General features: G+C 39.7%; 1 protein-coding gene across 1 annotated transcript; it reads right to left on the reverse strand.

Annotated features, from left to right (window-relative positions):
* Positions 1-14,714: 14,714 nt before the first annotated feature.
* Positions 14,715-16,661, reverse strand: LOC131249697 (pentatricopeptide repeat-containing protein At1g63400-like). The gene has a single exon (XM_058250471.1). It carries the CDS (start codon positions 16,659-16,661, stop codon positions 14,715-14,717), a length of 1,947 nt encoding a protein of 648 aa, XP_058106454.1.
* Between the last annotated feature and the right edge of the window lie 498 nt (positions 16,662-17,159).

A 17,159-nucleotide genomic window follows, 5' to 3' on the forward strand; every position in this document is an offset into this window, starting at 1 on the left:
TGGAAATTGGGGTTATGCCGTACAGCAACCACTGGCGATGGAGCATCATCTAAGATTCGGGGTGGAAGTAATGCATCCGCAAGACGGTCGAGTGTTGCATACAGCCCTTGCATGGTTAACTGACTATCCTGATGGAAAGCTTTCATTCTTTTCGAAAGATAACGAATCCCTAGATCATCGCCCACAGAATTTTGGTTCATACCTTCGTTGTTTGCCATCGGCCCGAGGGGAATCCTCGCTCTGATACCATTTGACACAGGAATGAACATGATGAGGTCGATCACCGTCTTCCTCAAGGATAACTACTCTGAATCCATGGAGCTTCTCTGGACTCCTCACAGAGACTTCTCGAATCTATGAGGAAAAGAACAGGAAAAATAGAAATAAATTCTAGAAAATTCGTAATTTGATAGATGATTGAAATAAACGAGTTTACAACCCTTTGTATAGGGATACTAAGATATGGGAGAAATTTCAGAATCAAGCTATGACTAAAACTCCTAGAATTCGCAACTTATATAAATAGTAAACTTATATTTATAGACGGTTGTGATGTCTACTAGTGCGCAAGGTTTTCGGCCAAAAATAGTAAGTTTCCTGTTTGGCTTCACCACGCTGTTCTCCTAATCATTCTAAGCACTTTTCACTTTGGGCGCAACTCCTAAAGCCCAATGGATGAAGAGTTATAATCAAACTAAAACTTACTATTTATAATAAAAACAGAATTAAAACAGGGAAACGACAGTTGATCTGATGGTATTTCACAAATCCAGCTTACGCAACCAACATAACGAGGTTGGGTAGCTAAAGCAGCTCGTCCTACCCCAAAATCATATATTTTACACCCGATAACTCATTCCGAATTGCGAAATATGCCCGATTTAAGGTCTGACGGTCCGGATCACTTCTGTCATCGACCGGGCCTTTTCTGATACATTTTGGCCATGAAACTGTCCCTGACCTGCTCTACATCAGACCCACTCTACATCAATCAGGCTAATACTTCGGTTTTCAGTCCGTCCCAAGAATAATCTCATGAACGGTTCGATGGCATTTATCCGTCATGGTTAGCCTCGGGACGGTTTCAACGGCGTGTGCCTCATATCCAGACATTAGCTGGCAAAAGCCCGGCATAGCTTTTGATTCTGAAACATATAACGATGCATAGAACTTGTGCAGATGGTTCACAGCACTGCCCCAAGAGTTAGGCCCATCCAGATCATGTGGGTCACTATTTAAAAAATCAAATAGAATATCATACATACCAGTAAAAATTTGACAAGATTGATTATAGAAAATAAAAAAATAAAAAAAATAAAAAATCAGCTTTCTTGCATGTGCTTCACCGGCATCTCAAATAGACAGACTGGGCATACGTGTCTTTCCTCCAACCATTGGATTATACATTGGCCATGAAAAATATGTGAGCAAGGCATACACAATATCCCAACCCCTCCCAAGAATTCATCTTGACATATTACACACTTACTAGCATCGGATTCTAAGCCCATCCCCTCCAATTCTTCAATAGAAGATCCTGATACAGGGACCACAGGGGACCACGTCAAAATCCTAGCCATTGAATCTGCATCTCCATCATCTTGCACCAACGACAATGTCGCTATATTAATCTCCATGGCCATATGTAACTCCTTACAAGCTTTCATGGCCCGCTTTGCCATATCGCTAGCACCAATGGCCAAGCTCTGTGCAGAGAATTTACGGGCCATTGGATGAACATTGAAGTAGGACATAATATTTTGGAAACGTAAGATGGATCTATTACGTTGGCAGTGTCAATGAAGCTTGTCTGAGAATATCTGCATTTTCTTAGATGCCTTTGAATCCTCGATTTTGTATATGTATCCATGGGAGGTGGCCGTGAGCTGCTGGGACTGCTCGTTCAAGGTGATTTTGATGAAGGGAGAGGTTCTTTGTTTTCAGGCACTCGTTCGAGAGAGGCATGCATGCGAACTGAGCAGCGGCTCTGGGTATTGGCATTGCAGTAGATGGTTTTGGTGTCCTGATGGAATCGGATGTCAGCTTCCGCAGCCATGTCGCTTCCCCACCCAATGACATGGCTGCTTCTGTAGTAAGAGAAAGAAAAGAAGAGAAGGAAAAAAAGATGTGAGAAGTGTTTGAAGATTTGCTGATAGATGAGTTGTTATATTGAATTATTTATATAAACAAAAAAGCTGAAGTCTGTAATTCGTAACTTCATTCTTCAGATAATGGTTTTTTTTTTTTTTTTTAAAGAAAGCTTTTATCAATAAAATGGTTCTAATTTTATATTTATCTAATTATATCAGTCTGATCAGATAGACTACATTTGTGTGAGATGGGGTTATATAGTCCAAGCTCAGCCCAAAGTTGCTAGGTCTTTTATTTTTTTTTAGTAAAGCAACCGAGCAATACTCTCAGTAGGCTCAGCCCTAAGTTTTTGGTCTTTTATACCTAAGCCTGCCCGAAATATTTAACCAGCCCATAAGCCCATAGGTTGGCCCAGCCTATTGACTGTAGCTTCCTTTGAAGAGATGGGTCACACATCCAATCCGTCCATCATGTGTGCCCCTCATTTTCTCCAACCCTTAGTATCATCCAAAAATCAGGTTGCCCAACCAGTGCAAAAACCTGTTCAAAACCTTTAAAATTACGGATGGCCTACCTCAGTTTTGAAATGACCTGATTTGAAGTGCCCAGTCATGGTGGTGGAACCCATCTTCTGAATGGATTAGATGGTTTATAAGAAACAAAGTCGTTCCCAGAAACAAGATGGAAATTTTTAATGGTGAGAAACTCATCCAAACTCTCTCATGTTGTGTGAACAACATAGGTTTTCTATCAAACTGATTTTTGGTATGTAGTGAGTGAACTTGAAGGGCCACCTTATGGACGGATTGGATGTGATAACTACAACAGGTTGGGCCCCATGCACTGCAAGGTAGAATAAGGTTGTTACACAAACTTTGCAGAGGAAGCAGTCGACAGAATATGATAAGAGAGTATATCGACATACGGTACATCCACCACCAACCTTACCATAGTCCGCTACAACACGTGAGGCATCCACCCCGTCCATCTGGCTCTATCCTAGGTGAAATACACAACCTAGGTGCACTGATGGGTTGGGATGCCACCCATGGGTTTGGATGGGGTCACCATGGTGAATATCATCAACAAACGTTGACGAAGCGAAAATACAAAAATCAGCCCCATCCAAATATTAGGCAGGACAAACCTTATGAACTTAAAAGTTTTAATATCAATTCCACATTACTTTGCTCATGTTAGTGTAAGATTTTCTATATGGCTGATCTTTTTTAGTATGTATAGTTGAAATAATTTTTCTCACCTGATGAACGGAGTAGATTTGCCTATAATAGAGTTTGAGTTTGAGTGTTTTATGTATAAAACAGTTGTATAAAATTCGGTCCAACCAACTGAGTTTTGCAGATTCGAGTTTCCAGAAAAAATCATGCCAAGTAAAGTTAACTCGGCCGAGTTTCAAGTCAAGTCGGCAAGTTTTAGAAATGTGGTTGGAAGTTATTCATTCAAACAGAATAGACTGGAGAGGTTCTACATTGAGTTTTTCATCTACTGAGCTCAACAGGTTGAGAGAGTTATTATCTTGTTACCTTAAAAATAAATAAATAAAGCATCCGCCTGTGAAAGATGATGATTAATTGTTATCATTATTCTTTTGAGTGATAAAGATGGATGATTTAGTGATCAAAAGGATCATTTGGAAATTAGTCAAAGTTGTTAGATGTTTAATTCCATTTTGTACTCAGCAGTTGCATGTAGATTCTTTCATGTTCCTTGGTACCACTAAGACTTCTTTACTATTTTCTTAATTGAGGTGGTCATAAAAACTAGATGTTATATGCTTGGAATTTTTCTGTTAGGCTACATGGATTCTGTTGGAGGGTGTTATATGCATGCAGCTTGCTTGGAAATTTTCTGTTAGGCTTCATGGATTCTGTTGGGGGCATGCAAATGCACGCTCAAATCAGAAACATCTTTGGTCTATGCATGCATTAGGAATGATGAAAGCAATACAAAGCTGGCAAAGATGTGAGCTGAATTGAGTCACAAAGCCCTATGCATTCGTCACGAACAGTTCATGATTGGACTCATAAGGGTGCTTGAGAAGTTGGGATCTCTCTTTGAGATCAATCTACTCCAATCACCATTGAAGTGGGCCATGCAGAGTTCCCTAGAGCAATCAGATGGGCAGAGCAAACTGATGTGAGATTGAGTCATTTTGAATCATCTATCACTACTTATGACTTGATAACCAGGAGTTAGTCATTGGCAGCCACAGCAGTTGGGTTTAATTGTAAAATGATAGTAAGAATGAGTATTTTTCTTCCCCATGCTTGCACCTAATTCCACATGCTACCAGCCCAGAATATAAACCCACACCAAGGACATCGGAAAAGCTTCTTACATGAAGTTTGCAAACTGACAATGCATAAACACCTACTTTGATTAATCAAAGCTAGACAAATTGCCAGTATCCAATACATGACCATACTAACATCAGAAGGCCATGAATGCACAAAAAATTGGACCAAAATCAAGTTGCTACCGGCCAGCACCGGATCTCCATCAATGAATCCGCTGCAAAATAAACCATCCAATGCAGACAGCAACAGCTAGCCGCTTATGCATAGATAGACCTTCACATTGGACATCATCTGTGCTGAGCTACTAAAAAAAACAATAAGAAAAGAAGAAGCAAGAAGGAGAAGAGGAAGAAAGAAACCAGCTCCAGCTGCATCAATTCGAATACAAAATGAACCCATGAATCACTGAAAGACTGTCTGACATCTGAGCAGCCAATACAAATAGCACAAGGGGCCAGCCCATCTCATTATAACAACCAAATTCTATGAATCAATTGAAATCAGAACAGATCCTTGGGGCTGTTACTGGCCTGCAATTCTGCACTACAACTTTAAAAACCTTGGAATTTGATAGGATACTGCCCAGCAAAACCCCACTGCTCATGACAAGCAAAGTACCACGAAATTCACTCCCGTGAGCTGAAGGATTGAAGGATAGAAGCCCATAGCGAACAGCAAACCAACTGGGCATATGAAGAATAGAAGAGCAACTCCTGCAAAAGGGCAATTAGAGCTCTTAATTGTCAAAATGAAGAAGCTGCAAATCATTTGATGGATCCTTGAACCAAAAGCCACATTCTATATGCATCAACACCAACTATAACACCCTGGTTCTCAAAACCCGAGGATAGTCGCTCATCGTCGAGAACCCGAGCATTCCATTATGAAGTGGACTAACATCCGTATTGATTTAAATCTCTCTGTATAAAATCAGCCAATGAGCAACACTCAAGAAATGTAAGAATAATGAAATGAATAAAAAGCTGGCTTTGATGTAAGCTAAACTGAGTGACAAAGCTGTATATATGCATCACAAACATTTCATGATTGGACTCATACGGGTCCTTGAGATGTCCTCTTCCAAATCAATCTGCTCCAATCACCATGGAAGTCGGCATACAGAATTTTCATAGAAAAATCAAACAAGCAGAGCAAACATATGTGAGATTGAGTTGTTTTGAATAATCTGCCACTACCTATGACTTGTTATTATTAGGAGTTGGTCACTGGCAACCACAACAGTTGGGTTTAATGGTAAAATGACCATATGCATAGGAATGAGCATTTCCGTCTCTGTGCTGGCACCTAATACCACATGCTGCCAGCGTATATGATGTAGAGCGGGTCACAGACACTTACATGGCAAAGATGGACCAAAAAAGGCCGGATCGGAGGCAGAAATGACCCGGACCGTCAGAACCTTAAAACAGTTGTATCTCACAAACCTGGATGAGTTTTTTGACATATTATATGATTTTGAGGTAAGAGAACCAACTTAAGCCAACCAACCCACTATGCCGGGTTACCCACGGTGGATTTGCAAGATTCAATCGGATCGATGGTTAAAATTCCCATTTAATTTCGTTTTTACTATAAATAGTAAGTTTTAATTCGAGTATAACTTTTGATCATTTGAGTTGTAGAAGTCTTGCCCAACATGAAAAGGGCATAGAAAAATTAGGAGAATAACGTGGTTGGTCCGAATTGGACACTCGCTATTTTTAGCCAAAAACCATGGGGTCTAGTAGGAATAGAGGTCGTCTATAGATAGCAAGTTTACTATTTATAATAAGTCACCTTTTTAGGGTGTTTGACTTGGAGTCTAAGTCTAAAACTCTATCCTAGGTTTGACTTCTTTATTTAAAGAGTTGTAATTTCATTTTTTATCATCAATCAAGTTGTTTTGAATTTATTAGAAATTATTTCTACTTTTATCCCTTGTGAATTTGAGGAAGCTCTGTTAGGAGTCCAAAGAGCTCCATGGATTCGGAGCAGATATCCCCTGAGGAAGATGGTGATCGACCTCATCATGTCCCTCCCTGCATCAGTATATAAACCTATACCAAGGAGATAGGAAAAGCTTCTCACATGAAGTTTGCAAATTGACAATGCATAAACAAGTGGGCTACTTTTAACAACTCAAAGTTAGACGAATTGCCCATATCTAAGACATCACTATACCAACATCAGAAGGCCATGAATGCACAGAAAATTGGAGAAAAATCAAGCTGCCACTGGCCTGCACCTAGTCTCCATCAATGAATCCGTTGTAAAATAAACTATCTCGAGCAGACGGCAACAGCTAGCCACTAATGCATAGATTGACCATTAACATTGGACATCATCTGCATTCAGCTAATAAAAAAAGAAGACAAGAAAAGAAAGAAACCAAGTAAGAAGAAGTAAGAAAGAAATCGGCTCCAACTGCATCAATTCAAAAACAAAAAGATGCTGCAACGCATGAATCACTGAAAGGGTGTCTGACATCTGAGCAGCCCATACAAATAGCACATAGGGCCATTCCATTTGATAATAACAACCAAATTCTATGAATCAATCAAAATCACAACAGATCCTTGGGGCTGTTACTGGCCTGCAATTCTGTACTACAGCTTAAAACCATGGAATTTGATATGAAACTGCCCAGCAAAACCCCACTGCTCGTGACAAACATAGCACCACCAAATTCACTCCCATGAGCTGAAGGATTGAAGGATAGAAGCCCACAGAAAACCAACTGAGCATATGAAGAATAGAAGTGCAAACTCCTGAAAAGGGCAATTAAAGCTCTTTAATTGTCAAAACAAGAAGCTGCGAATCAAATATGGAGCCTTAAAACAAAAGCCACATTCTATCTTCATCAACACCAAAACTCATGACTAACATATATTCGGAACTTCAAGTAGAAAATCCAATAGCAGCAGAGGTCATCATTGTCGTCGTCGTCATCTAAGCCTTATCCCATGGCCATTCCACTCAATCAAGGGCCTGACTTTCATCATGAATCTGAAAAATAATGGCAGTAGAGATAAATAATAAATGATAAATTCCAGCCACTATATACAATTCCAACAATTGATCACACTCAACATTACCAAGGCCATTCCACCCAACATGCATATCCCAATGCTACGTTCTTTATCATAATCTGTTGTTCAACAACATAGTCTGTTATCATAATCTGTTGTTCAACAACATAGTCCAATATTAGCATCATAACCATATTCACCACCACCATTGTCATAATCAACATCATGGACATCACCTTCAATAGAAAAAGGGTATTAAAAAATATAAAAAAGGGAGATAAATTTTAGCTCAGCAAATAGAGAATCACTGAAACAAAGATGGAGAGGGAAAGATCAGAGTGACCGATTACTACCACCAGATTGTAACTTCAAACTAAACATGCAAATCAATTGTTTGTCAGATTGAAGGAGATTAACCATGCAGAAACTAAGTAAAACAAACAAAAATTACAGCAAACAGAAGGAGAAGAAACCCGCGTGCATCAATTATGTTAATGTTGACGAATGTGGGTATACAATGGTGTACAATTGTATAGCACACCTAGATAATAGTAATAAGGATCATAAAGGTGTACGGCCCACCTAGTCTCTTTATTTATCATGTAGCCTCTAGTCATATTTGGTACACTTACAATGCACATGTTAAATTGCAATACGTGGGAGGTATTTATGTCTCTCTTTTTTCTTCTCTTTTTTTTTTTTTTTTCCTTGAGCTTTGATGATTTTATTGCAAAGATGCCAAAGCCTAAAGAATTACAAGAAAACGTAAAAAAAAGAACAAAGAAAAAGAAACTACAAAAATCTGCCCAATTTTTAGGAAACTGATCTGCCACAATAGCCTTTGGTTTGATCACCCATTCCATGTTGATCTACTGTTTACCCCCACCATGCCAAGACAAAAAGAAAGAGTCTACGGAACACAGCATGACCCACCGAGAACCAAACATGCCAAGAAACCCCTCCCATACTTTCTTTACGACTACACAATGAAGGAAAAGATGATTCACTGATTCCTCATCCTGGTAACACATAAGACACATTTAGAAGAATCATTTTTCTCTTGAGCAAATTGTCGACTGTAGGCACTTTGTTACTTCCCACTAGCCAAGCTGGAGCAGCCACCTTCAAAGGAGTGCCATATCTCCAAAGATTAAGCTGTGTGACTAACCCCGTTGACATTTAACTTGCAACTGATCATTTGGTGGAGAGATTTAACTGAAAACTTGCCGGACTTTTCTTCTAACCACCAGATCAAATCTCTTTGTAAGACCAAAGGGCATGCCTTGCTCAACATTTCCAACAATCTCAACAACTCCTCTACCGCTTCCTCATTTAAGTTTCTCCTGGGCTACTTGGAAAGAATAACACCTTGCCACGGACAAGTTAACCTCTTGCAAAAGCTCTGCTAAAAGGGGGAGCAACTCCCTCAACTTTTTATCATGTAGCCATACATCCTCTCAAAATCTACACCCCTCACCATTACCCAAAGAAACCCCCACTCCTTCCCAAACCTAATTTTTTAGCGAGGCCACCGCTTTCCAAAGAAACAATGCCCTATACAATGATGATGCCTTAATCCACCAAGAAGCTTCTTGAAATCCATACTTTCTTCCCACCACTTCTCTCCATAAACTATCATCTTCAACACCAAACCTCCACACCCACTTACCCAATAATGCTAAATTCATCTCTCCCAAGACCCTAAGACCGGCTCCTCCTTTATCCCATGGCTAACATACTTCCTCCCACTTCAAAAGATGAAACTTATGCTTTTGTTTTGCCCCCTTCCACAAGAAATCCCGCATAATTTTTTAGAGCTTCTCCACCACCGCTTTCGGATACTTAAATAAGGACATGTAGGAGAGTTGTACATTAGACATTTCCACCTTAATTAGCATTAACCCTCCTCCCAAACACAAGTGCCTTCTCTTCGAACCTCATAACTTTCTTTCAAATCTCTCGATTACTTTATCCTATAGGTGTTTGGCCAGCTTCCCTATACAGATTGATACCCAAGATATGTAGTCGGAAATGAACCTTCCCTCAAGCTTTCCACCCCTTGTGTTTTTGAGATTAGTGCAACAAAAGTGGTCCCTAATTCCACCGCTAGTACTCCTTTTAAAAAAACCTTTACAAAATCAATCACATCCGCCTTTAATAGATCCCAAAACTTTTGATAAATTGCAATCGAATAGCCGTCACGACCAGGGGCTTTTGACTCACCAAATCCGAAATGGTTGCCTCTATTTCCTTAACTGTGAAAGCTTCCTCTAGAGACTCTGCTGCCTCTCGCAAAATAGAACCCAAAGGAAGATTATCAAATGTTGGTCTTTCCCAATCTTCCCTAGACAAAAGCTCCTTGTAAAGTTTTACTATCAATGCATATACCCTTGCTTTCCCTTCAACCCTTTCCCCCTCAACCACCACACTTTTAATTTTGTTGTTCCGAGCTCGCACACTAGCCATTGTGTGAAAGAATTTCATATTTTTGCCTCCCACATTTAACCAAAGAGTCCTAGAATATTGTCCCCATTTGATTTCTTCCTTCCTAAGCTCGCATTGAACTTCGCCCTACGAATTTTTCTCCATGCCATTTCATCAACTGAATGTTCGCCTCCCTCTTCTTTTACTTTAAGCATCTGAATTTCTTCAAGGATTCCTCCTCCCAGTTCTCCAAAACCTCTTTTTCCAAAAAAAAAAATTTATCTTTCCCTTAAGCAAATTTAATTTTTGGAAAAGAGAGACCGGCCCCACCCCAAACTGAGAAAGAAGACCCACATACTTTCACCTTATCCGAGAAACTCTACACCACTAAGGAAGCAAGCTCGAACATAAAAGGATGCAAGCCCCAATCCTCATCTTTCATCTCTAAAAGGATCGGGCAGTGATCGAATATTGGCCTAAACAGAACTCTTTGAAAAACTAAAGGAAACTTTTCAACCCAATCCGTTGAGAGCAAAAATCAATCCAGCTTCAACTTAATTGCCCTAGTCTAACCATTAGATCACGTGAATTTTACTTTGCCCATTGGTAAATCTACCTTGTCATTATAGACTATCCATTTTGAGAAATTCCCCATGCTTCTGGTTATATGGTTGCCACTTTATTCTTGAAAAGAGAATCTCACAGCATTGAAGTCTCCACCCACCGCTCATGGCGACTATTGTTTACTCTGGCATGAATCCAATTCAGCTCAGAATAATTGTCATGAGCTCAATCTATTTGGCTCACAGACAACTGTAAAAACCCACTTAAAACCTGATAAAACCTCTTTTACTAATAGAAATAGGGAGAAATGCCCCTCCCAACAATTCTCCTTTGACCACAACTTTGAGTTCTAGATAGTTAAAAATCTACCTATTGAACAATTTGTGTTTTACGCCACCCAACCTTTGAATTTTCCCCTACACAATAAGTCCACTATCCTCTGATCATATGATTGCAGCTTTGATTCCTGGAAGTAAAGTGTTCTGTATTTATTCTGATATGGCCATAAAGGCCGATACGTATACATAATGGCAATGACCATTACATGATACGGGGATGAAACGGGGCAATTGGCTTTTTTGGGGCTATAACGACCATTATGGGGCATAACAACCATTACCCCCATAACGGTCAAAAGATGACAACTTTTTTCTATTTAAATTCATTTTTTCACTTTTCTCATTCTAAAAACTTTCTTAGAATATTCTACAGCAGATTTCCACCACTCTTACTATATTTTTTTAGGATTAAAACAATAGATTGAAGTGATTTAGGCGAATAGAAGCTTCGAGGGTCTTTTTTTTTTTTCCCTTCAAAAAATATGTTATTTATGCCTTTTTTTCATTTTCTAGTTCTATTGCTTAATTGTGATGTGTAAATATTAGAGACATGTAACCATGTTCATAAATTCACCAAACAACCAGATACAACACTCTCGCTAAAAGAGTAGATTGTTACGCTACCATAAACATGTTCTTTTTAATAAATAAATAAAGGAAAAAAAGAATACATATTTGGAATATTTATATTATTCCAGAACTTTTCAGGGAAAAAAATAAATTCAACCATTATGGAGGTCGTAATGGTCGTTATGGCCCCCGTATCGGCCGTTACGACCGATGCCTATATTGGTAATGGTGGTGACCGTTACGGCCGATGCCCATATTGGTAATGGTGGTGACCGTTACGGCCATAGTTACCTATACGACATACCTTGCCTGGAAAGCTACTATTTAAGCCTTGTATTGTTTACAATTATTCCTAATATGTGCCCTCTTTTACAGACACCTCATATGACGCACGTTCCTACTTATTATCTTCATAGAGAAATTGTGCTTGCCCTTCTCTTTGCTGAGCTCCTCTCTTTCTTCTACACCTCGTGAGAAACTATCAGAGCAAACATTGCCAAACTCTTTGTCGATGCCTCTTCATCTTCCTCTTGCCTCTGTAGATCTAACAATGACGACAGTGTACCTTTATGAATCATCATCACTTGGTCGGAACTTTCAACTGATTGATGCTTAACGTAGACCCCATTGCACTCTCCAAACTCTATCTAATCCTCCAATAATTTCAAAATGGAAACGTTCGATTGCTCCTGAAGATATTCTCTTTCTCCTAGCAATTCGAAGTCAAAAAAGAAGAAGAAGAAGAAGAAGAAGAAGAAGAAAACAGAGAAAAATCACCATATCGTTATATTAATTTCAAGCACATGCCGTCACTACTTTCGCCCATCTATGTGAAGCAAACCACACGTGTGGTTCCCAGTTGTGTTAACAAAACCACTCGCGAGACACCTTCCACACGCAATGTGAGGCCCACATTAAAAGTTCCATTCAAAACTTCACTACGCTAAAAAGCATTTTTTGTGACATCACCACCACATGTCACCATTCTCTTCTGCTTCATTAAAACAAGAAAAGTACCCTACGCTTATTGCTCGACTTCTCGTTCGAAGCATCTTGACCCCCCTAAAGAGACCCACACCTGTTGAAAGCTTCGGCCATGACTGACATTGGTATCATTACTACCATGCATCAATACCTCTTCTCTTTTATTCCCTCCACCTTTCTGCCCACCAACGTGGGACTTACAACACAATGATTTATCATCCATTGCTCGATATGGTGTTCCATCATCTTCCATGTTCTGATTCGCTATCAACGACGAGCTCGAGCTATCTTTCCCTACACCTATAACCAACTCCTGAGATTCCTTCTACAACTTTATGAAAATGCTATCATTTTTTACTCTATTCAAATATTTTTCAGCACCATTTGCAGTTTTTTTTTTTCCATATTTAGATTATAGCAAAACGAATTTTCTCACAATATTCGAACAACAAATCAATCTCTACTACCATTTTGATACAAGCCCTGATTTCTGTGAACACTTTGTTTATCCAAAATTTGAAAGGGAGGTTCCAAATTTGGATACAGACTTTGTTTTATGATTTAAGTAAATATAAGCAAGGGGGTGGGGGACGTCCAACAGTAACTTTCTCTTCCTTTCCCATTCTCTTCGTTCCCTTTTCCACTTTTTCTTCTCTCTTACATCAAACTAGATGGTATTAGAGCGGTAATGGATCAAGTTCCAATCACTTTCTTTTCCCTTACCTATCAAAAACCTTCTCTTCCTTTCCTTCATGTTCTCTTGTGCTCATAGCTTTTTAAGAAACTTAGGGTTATTTCTAGTAAACTGTCCTCTTCAATGGCCTATGTGTGAATGGTGTTGGTGATGTGTAAGTGATCGTAGTTCTTTCTAGTATTTGATTAAGGTGTATGGGCCGATTGGTGCATCCTGTATTGTTTACGCATTGTGTTGGATTGAGTGGCTGAAGCATTCAAGTTTCCAGAAGCATTAGCCCTTACTTCTATAAGCATTGTACATCCATTTCTTTTACTTTTTATTGCCTCTATTTGCAATGTATATGAAGGGTAAGCAAAAATCAGGTTCGTAAATCCATATGACTTTTTGAGGGTTCAAATATCCACTATCAAGTTAAATGGCCAGTATTCTAAATCTATACAAGTCTTAACAGCCAAGGGGAACAATAGGAGAAATTAGATGAAAAGAAGTAAATATGATGAATGGATTTAGGACAATGCTCAGATCGTGATGTGCTTGTGGAATTGTATAGAAATGTCTATTAGAAATGTTTCTAGATATGGCAAATAAAGTTTAGGATTCTCCATGAGTAGAGTTGTAAATAAGTCGAACCGAGATGAGCCTAGCACAGCTCGGCTCGGCTCAGCCAGTAGCTAACCCCAGCTCGAACTCAGGTCGGCTCGTTTCTTGAGCCTAACTGGCAAGCTTGGCTTGATTCAATCAACAACTCAGACAAGTTCAAGACAAGTTCGAGCCTGTGCGACATTTTCTCAAACACGTAGAGTGCATCTTCAATTTTAAACAAAATGTAAAACAATGACAGCACTTTACAGGTATTTCATCAGACACTCAGTGAGCAACATCAAAATCAAGATATGAGGGCAGTCTTATAATGTAAAGTTTTTTTTTTTTTGTTGTGATTTGTTTCGATTCCATTCCTTCCTCGCACCAACCGATCCTACGGAGAATGTATACACCCGAAACAACACTTCGTTGAGTCATTTCATCAACCACTTGGTGAGCAGCATCAATATCAAAATAACCGAGTCATCAAGCCAATTCAATCCGAGTCGATTCGAGTTGAGGTTCGATCTGAGTCGAGTCAAGCTCGGGCAAGCTTGAACTCAACTTGAAATTTTTTTCGAGCTCTAAAAACCAACTCGACTCAGTTTGAATCCAATTTCGAGCTTTTCCTAGTTGAGTCGAGCGAGATGACTGAGCTAACTCGATTCATGTATAGCTCTATCCATGAGAGATGTATTCATAAAAAATAAAATAAAAATAAAAACATCACTCAATCCACACCAATTATTTGAAAAGGTTTTTTCCTTTCCAACAAGGAGATAAATCGCTAGGTGAATATTACAGGAAACTCGAAGGAATATGGGAGGAGTTGAATGTGTATCAACCTCTTACAAGCAAGGTATTCCCTAACGGTGACAGTGGTCAGAACAGATAACATTGTTACAATTATGGTATGGGTCGTTACAACTTGAGAGAGAGAGAGAGAGAGAGAGAGAGAGAGAGAGTTGATGTTGAATCGAAGTTCACCAAATCACCTCTTTGTCGCCTCTAGGGTACAAATTTATGAAGCATTCCCAAGTATTCTTGACCTTTTATGTCATCTGCGAGCAAGCCCACTAACATAGTTGCGGTGGATGCATCCACAGAAAAATGTCTTTTAGCCCATTTCCCCAAGAAGTTGCATTGCCTTGAGGGTCTCATTCTTTTGTAAAAAGCCCCTAATTAAAGCATTGAAGGTGAAACTGTCTGGTTGGAAACCCTTCTCTTCCATTTGCAAGAACAATCCATTAGCTTCCTCCAAAAGCCCTTCTTTACAGAGCCCATTGATTAACGTGTTATATGTCCTAACATCATTCCCTAAGCCCATGGTGGAGGCCCAACTGAAAAGCTCCTTCGCATATTTAAGTTCCCTAGCTTCGCACATCCCATTAATAAGGACATCCATAACTTTATTATTTGGTTGAATTCCTTTAATTTGCATCTCATTAAGTAGTTTCATTGCCTCGACAGGACGCTCACTTTTACGTAGCCCATCCATCAAAATGGTGTATGTGATGAGATTCGGACATTGTCCATGAGCTTTCATCTCATTGAAAAGCTCTTGTGCAGCCACAATTCTCCGTACCCGGTATAGCCCACCTATAAGAGTGTTGTAAGTAACAACATTGGGCTTCAATCCCTTGCAAGGCATTTCTCGGAAAAGCCACATAGCCTCGTCTACCATCTGCTTCTTGCAATAGCCGTTGATTAACATGTTATAAGTCACGACACTAGGCTTATGACCTTTACACACCATGTAATCAAATATCTTTAAGGCAGCATCCATTTGGCCAATAAAACAGTAGCCATTCATTAATGCATTGTATGTGATTACATTAGGCTCCACACCTCTCTGGGTCATCCATTCTAGTAATCCATGGGCTTCTTTAACCATTCCTTCTTTGCAAAGAGCATTCACCAGTATGTTGAAGGTTGTCACATTGGGTGAGATTCCTCGATTCGACATTTCCTCAAACAGACTCATTACTTCTTTCCACTGCCCTAAATTGCATAGTCCATGAATTAAAGAACTGTAAGTGAAAACATTCGGCTGAATCCCTTTACTAACCATTTCTGAGAAGAGGTTAAGCGCCTCCCTTGTGAGCCCATCTTTGCATAGACTGTTGATGATTGGGTTATAAACAGCAAAGTTAGGACTACATTTAACTGCTCCCTTCTCCATTTTCCGAAGCAACCCAAGAGCCATTCCGTTGTTCCCCGACTTGCAAAGACCGTCGATTAGTATCCCGAACGACACCACATTATAAGGATATCCCATTTCTACCGTGTTCAGAAAGAAACTACTCGCTTCCCCAATCCGCCCTTCCATACAAAACCCCTTAATAAAAGTAGCCAGAGTCATGACATTTGGCTCATGGCCATGTTTCAGGATGTCGCTGAGAATAGCAAAACCAGAACCGATGCCATTCAAGCGGCAGGAACAATTGAGAAGAATGCTCCATGTATAGATATCGGATGGGATCCCTATCCAATTCATCTCCCGATGCAAAGAAATCACGGTCGAATAGTGTTTCATTTTAGCAATAGTAGTTAACAGGCGATTAAAGGTCTGGATTGAAGGCAGCGGCTGCGTGCGGACCATACGATTGAAGAGGCCCACTGCATCCTCTAACCTCACAAAAGCACCAGCTCGAATCGAATTGAATAGATCATTCACCAAATAGTTGAATTGGGTTGGAGTCGGGATTTTGTTCTCTGTGATTTTAGAATCAAGGGCAGAAATGGTAATTTCAATAGAAGCTGGAGAGGAGAGAGTTTTACCCTTTTGAGCAGCGGCAGCGGCAGCTCTTCTCGACGACATTTTACGAAATCGAAGATTTTGTGGGTGCCAAACGACTCCTGATGAGAGAAGAGAAGAGGGGATGGTAGTTGTTGTGGTCCTGTGCAGTGCGGCAGCCACCCCAAAACCATTGATGTGGGTGCGACCCTGACTGTAGGACCCACTTCGATGTATGTACTGTATATCCACGGCGTCCATATGGTTTGTAACTTTGCAGAGGAAGCAGCCGACAGAATATGATAAAAGAGTATCTAACCCGTCCATCTGGCTCTATCCTTAATTACAGGATGGGGCAGAAAATCAATGAAATACACGAACTAGGTGCACTGATGGGTTGGGATGCCACCCATGGGTTTGTGTGGGGGTCACCATGGTGAATATCATCAACACACGTTGTTTAATTGACCAAGATGAAGCGAAAATACAAAAATCAGCCTCATCCAAATATTAGGCAGGACAAACCTTATGAACTTAAAAGTTTTAATATCAATTCCACATTGTTCATGTTAGTGTTAGATTTTCTTTATGGCTTCACATGGTGAACGGAGTAGATTTGACTATAATAGAGTTTGAGTGTTTTATGTATAAAACAGTTGTATACAATTCGGTCCAACCAACTGATAACTTCCAGACCGATTACCCATTTTCTTCTGGTTGAGATAATTAAGGGGAAAATGACCACCGTAGACAAAACCTCTTATCCAGCGGTTTTTATGAAGGAATACAAACTTAAGTTACCAACTTAGACTAGCAGGTGCAGAC

The sequence above is a fragment of the Magnolia sinica genome, chromosome 6 (assembly GCF_029962835.1).
Source record: "Magnolia sinica isolate HGM2019 chromosome 6, MsV1, whole genome shotgun sequence".
Taxonomy (NCBI): Eukaryota; Viridiplantae; Streptophyta; class Magnoliopsida; order Magnoliales; family Magnoliaceae; genus Magnolia; species Magnolia sinica.

What these genes read in the sequence shown, in the direction of transcription:
- LOC131249697 (XM_058250471.1), bottom strand. Translation starts at nt 16,661, where the DNA reads ATGGACGGGTTAGATACTCTTTTATCATATTCTGTCGGCTGCTTCCTC.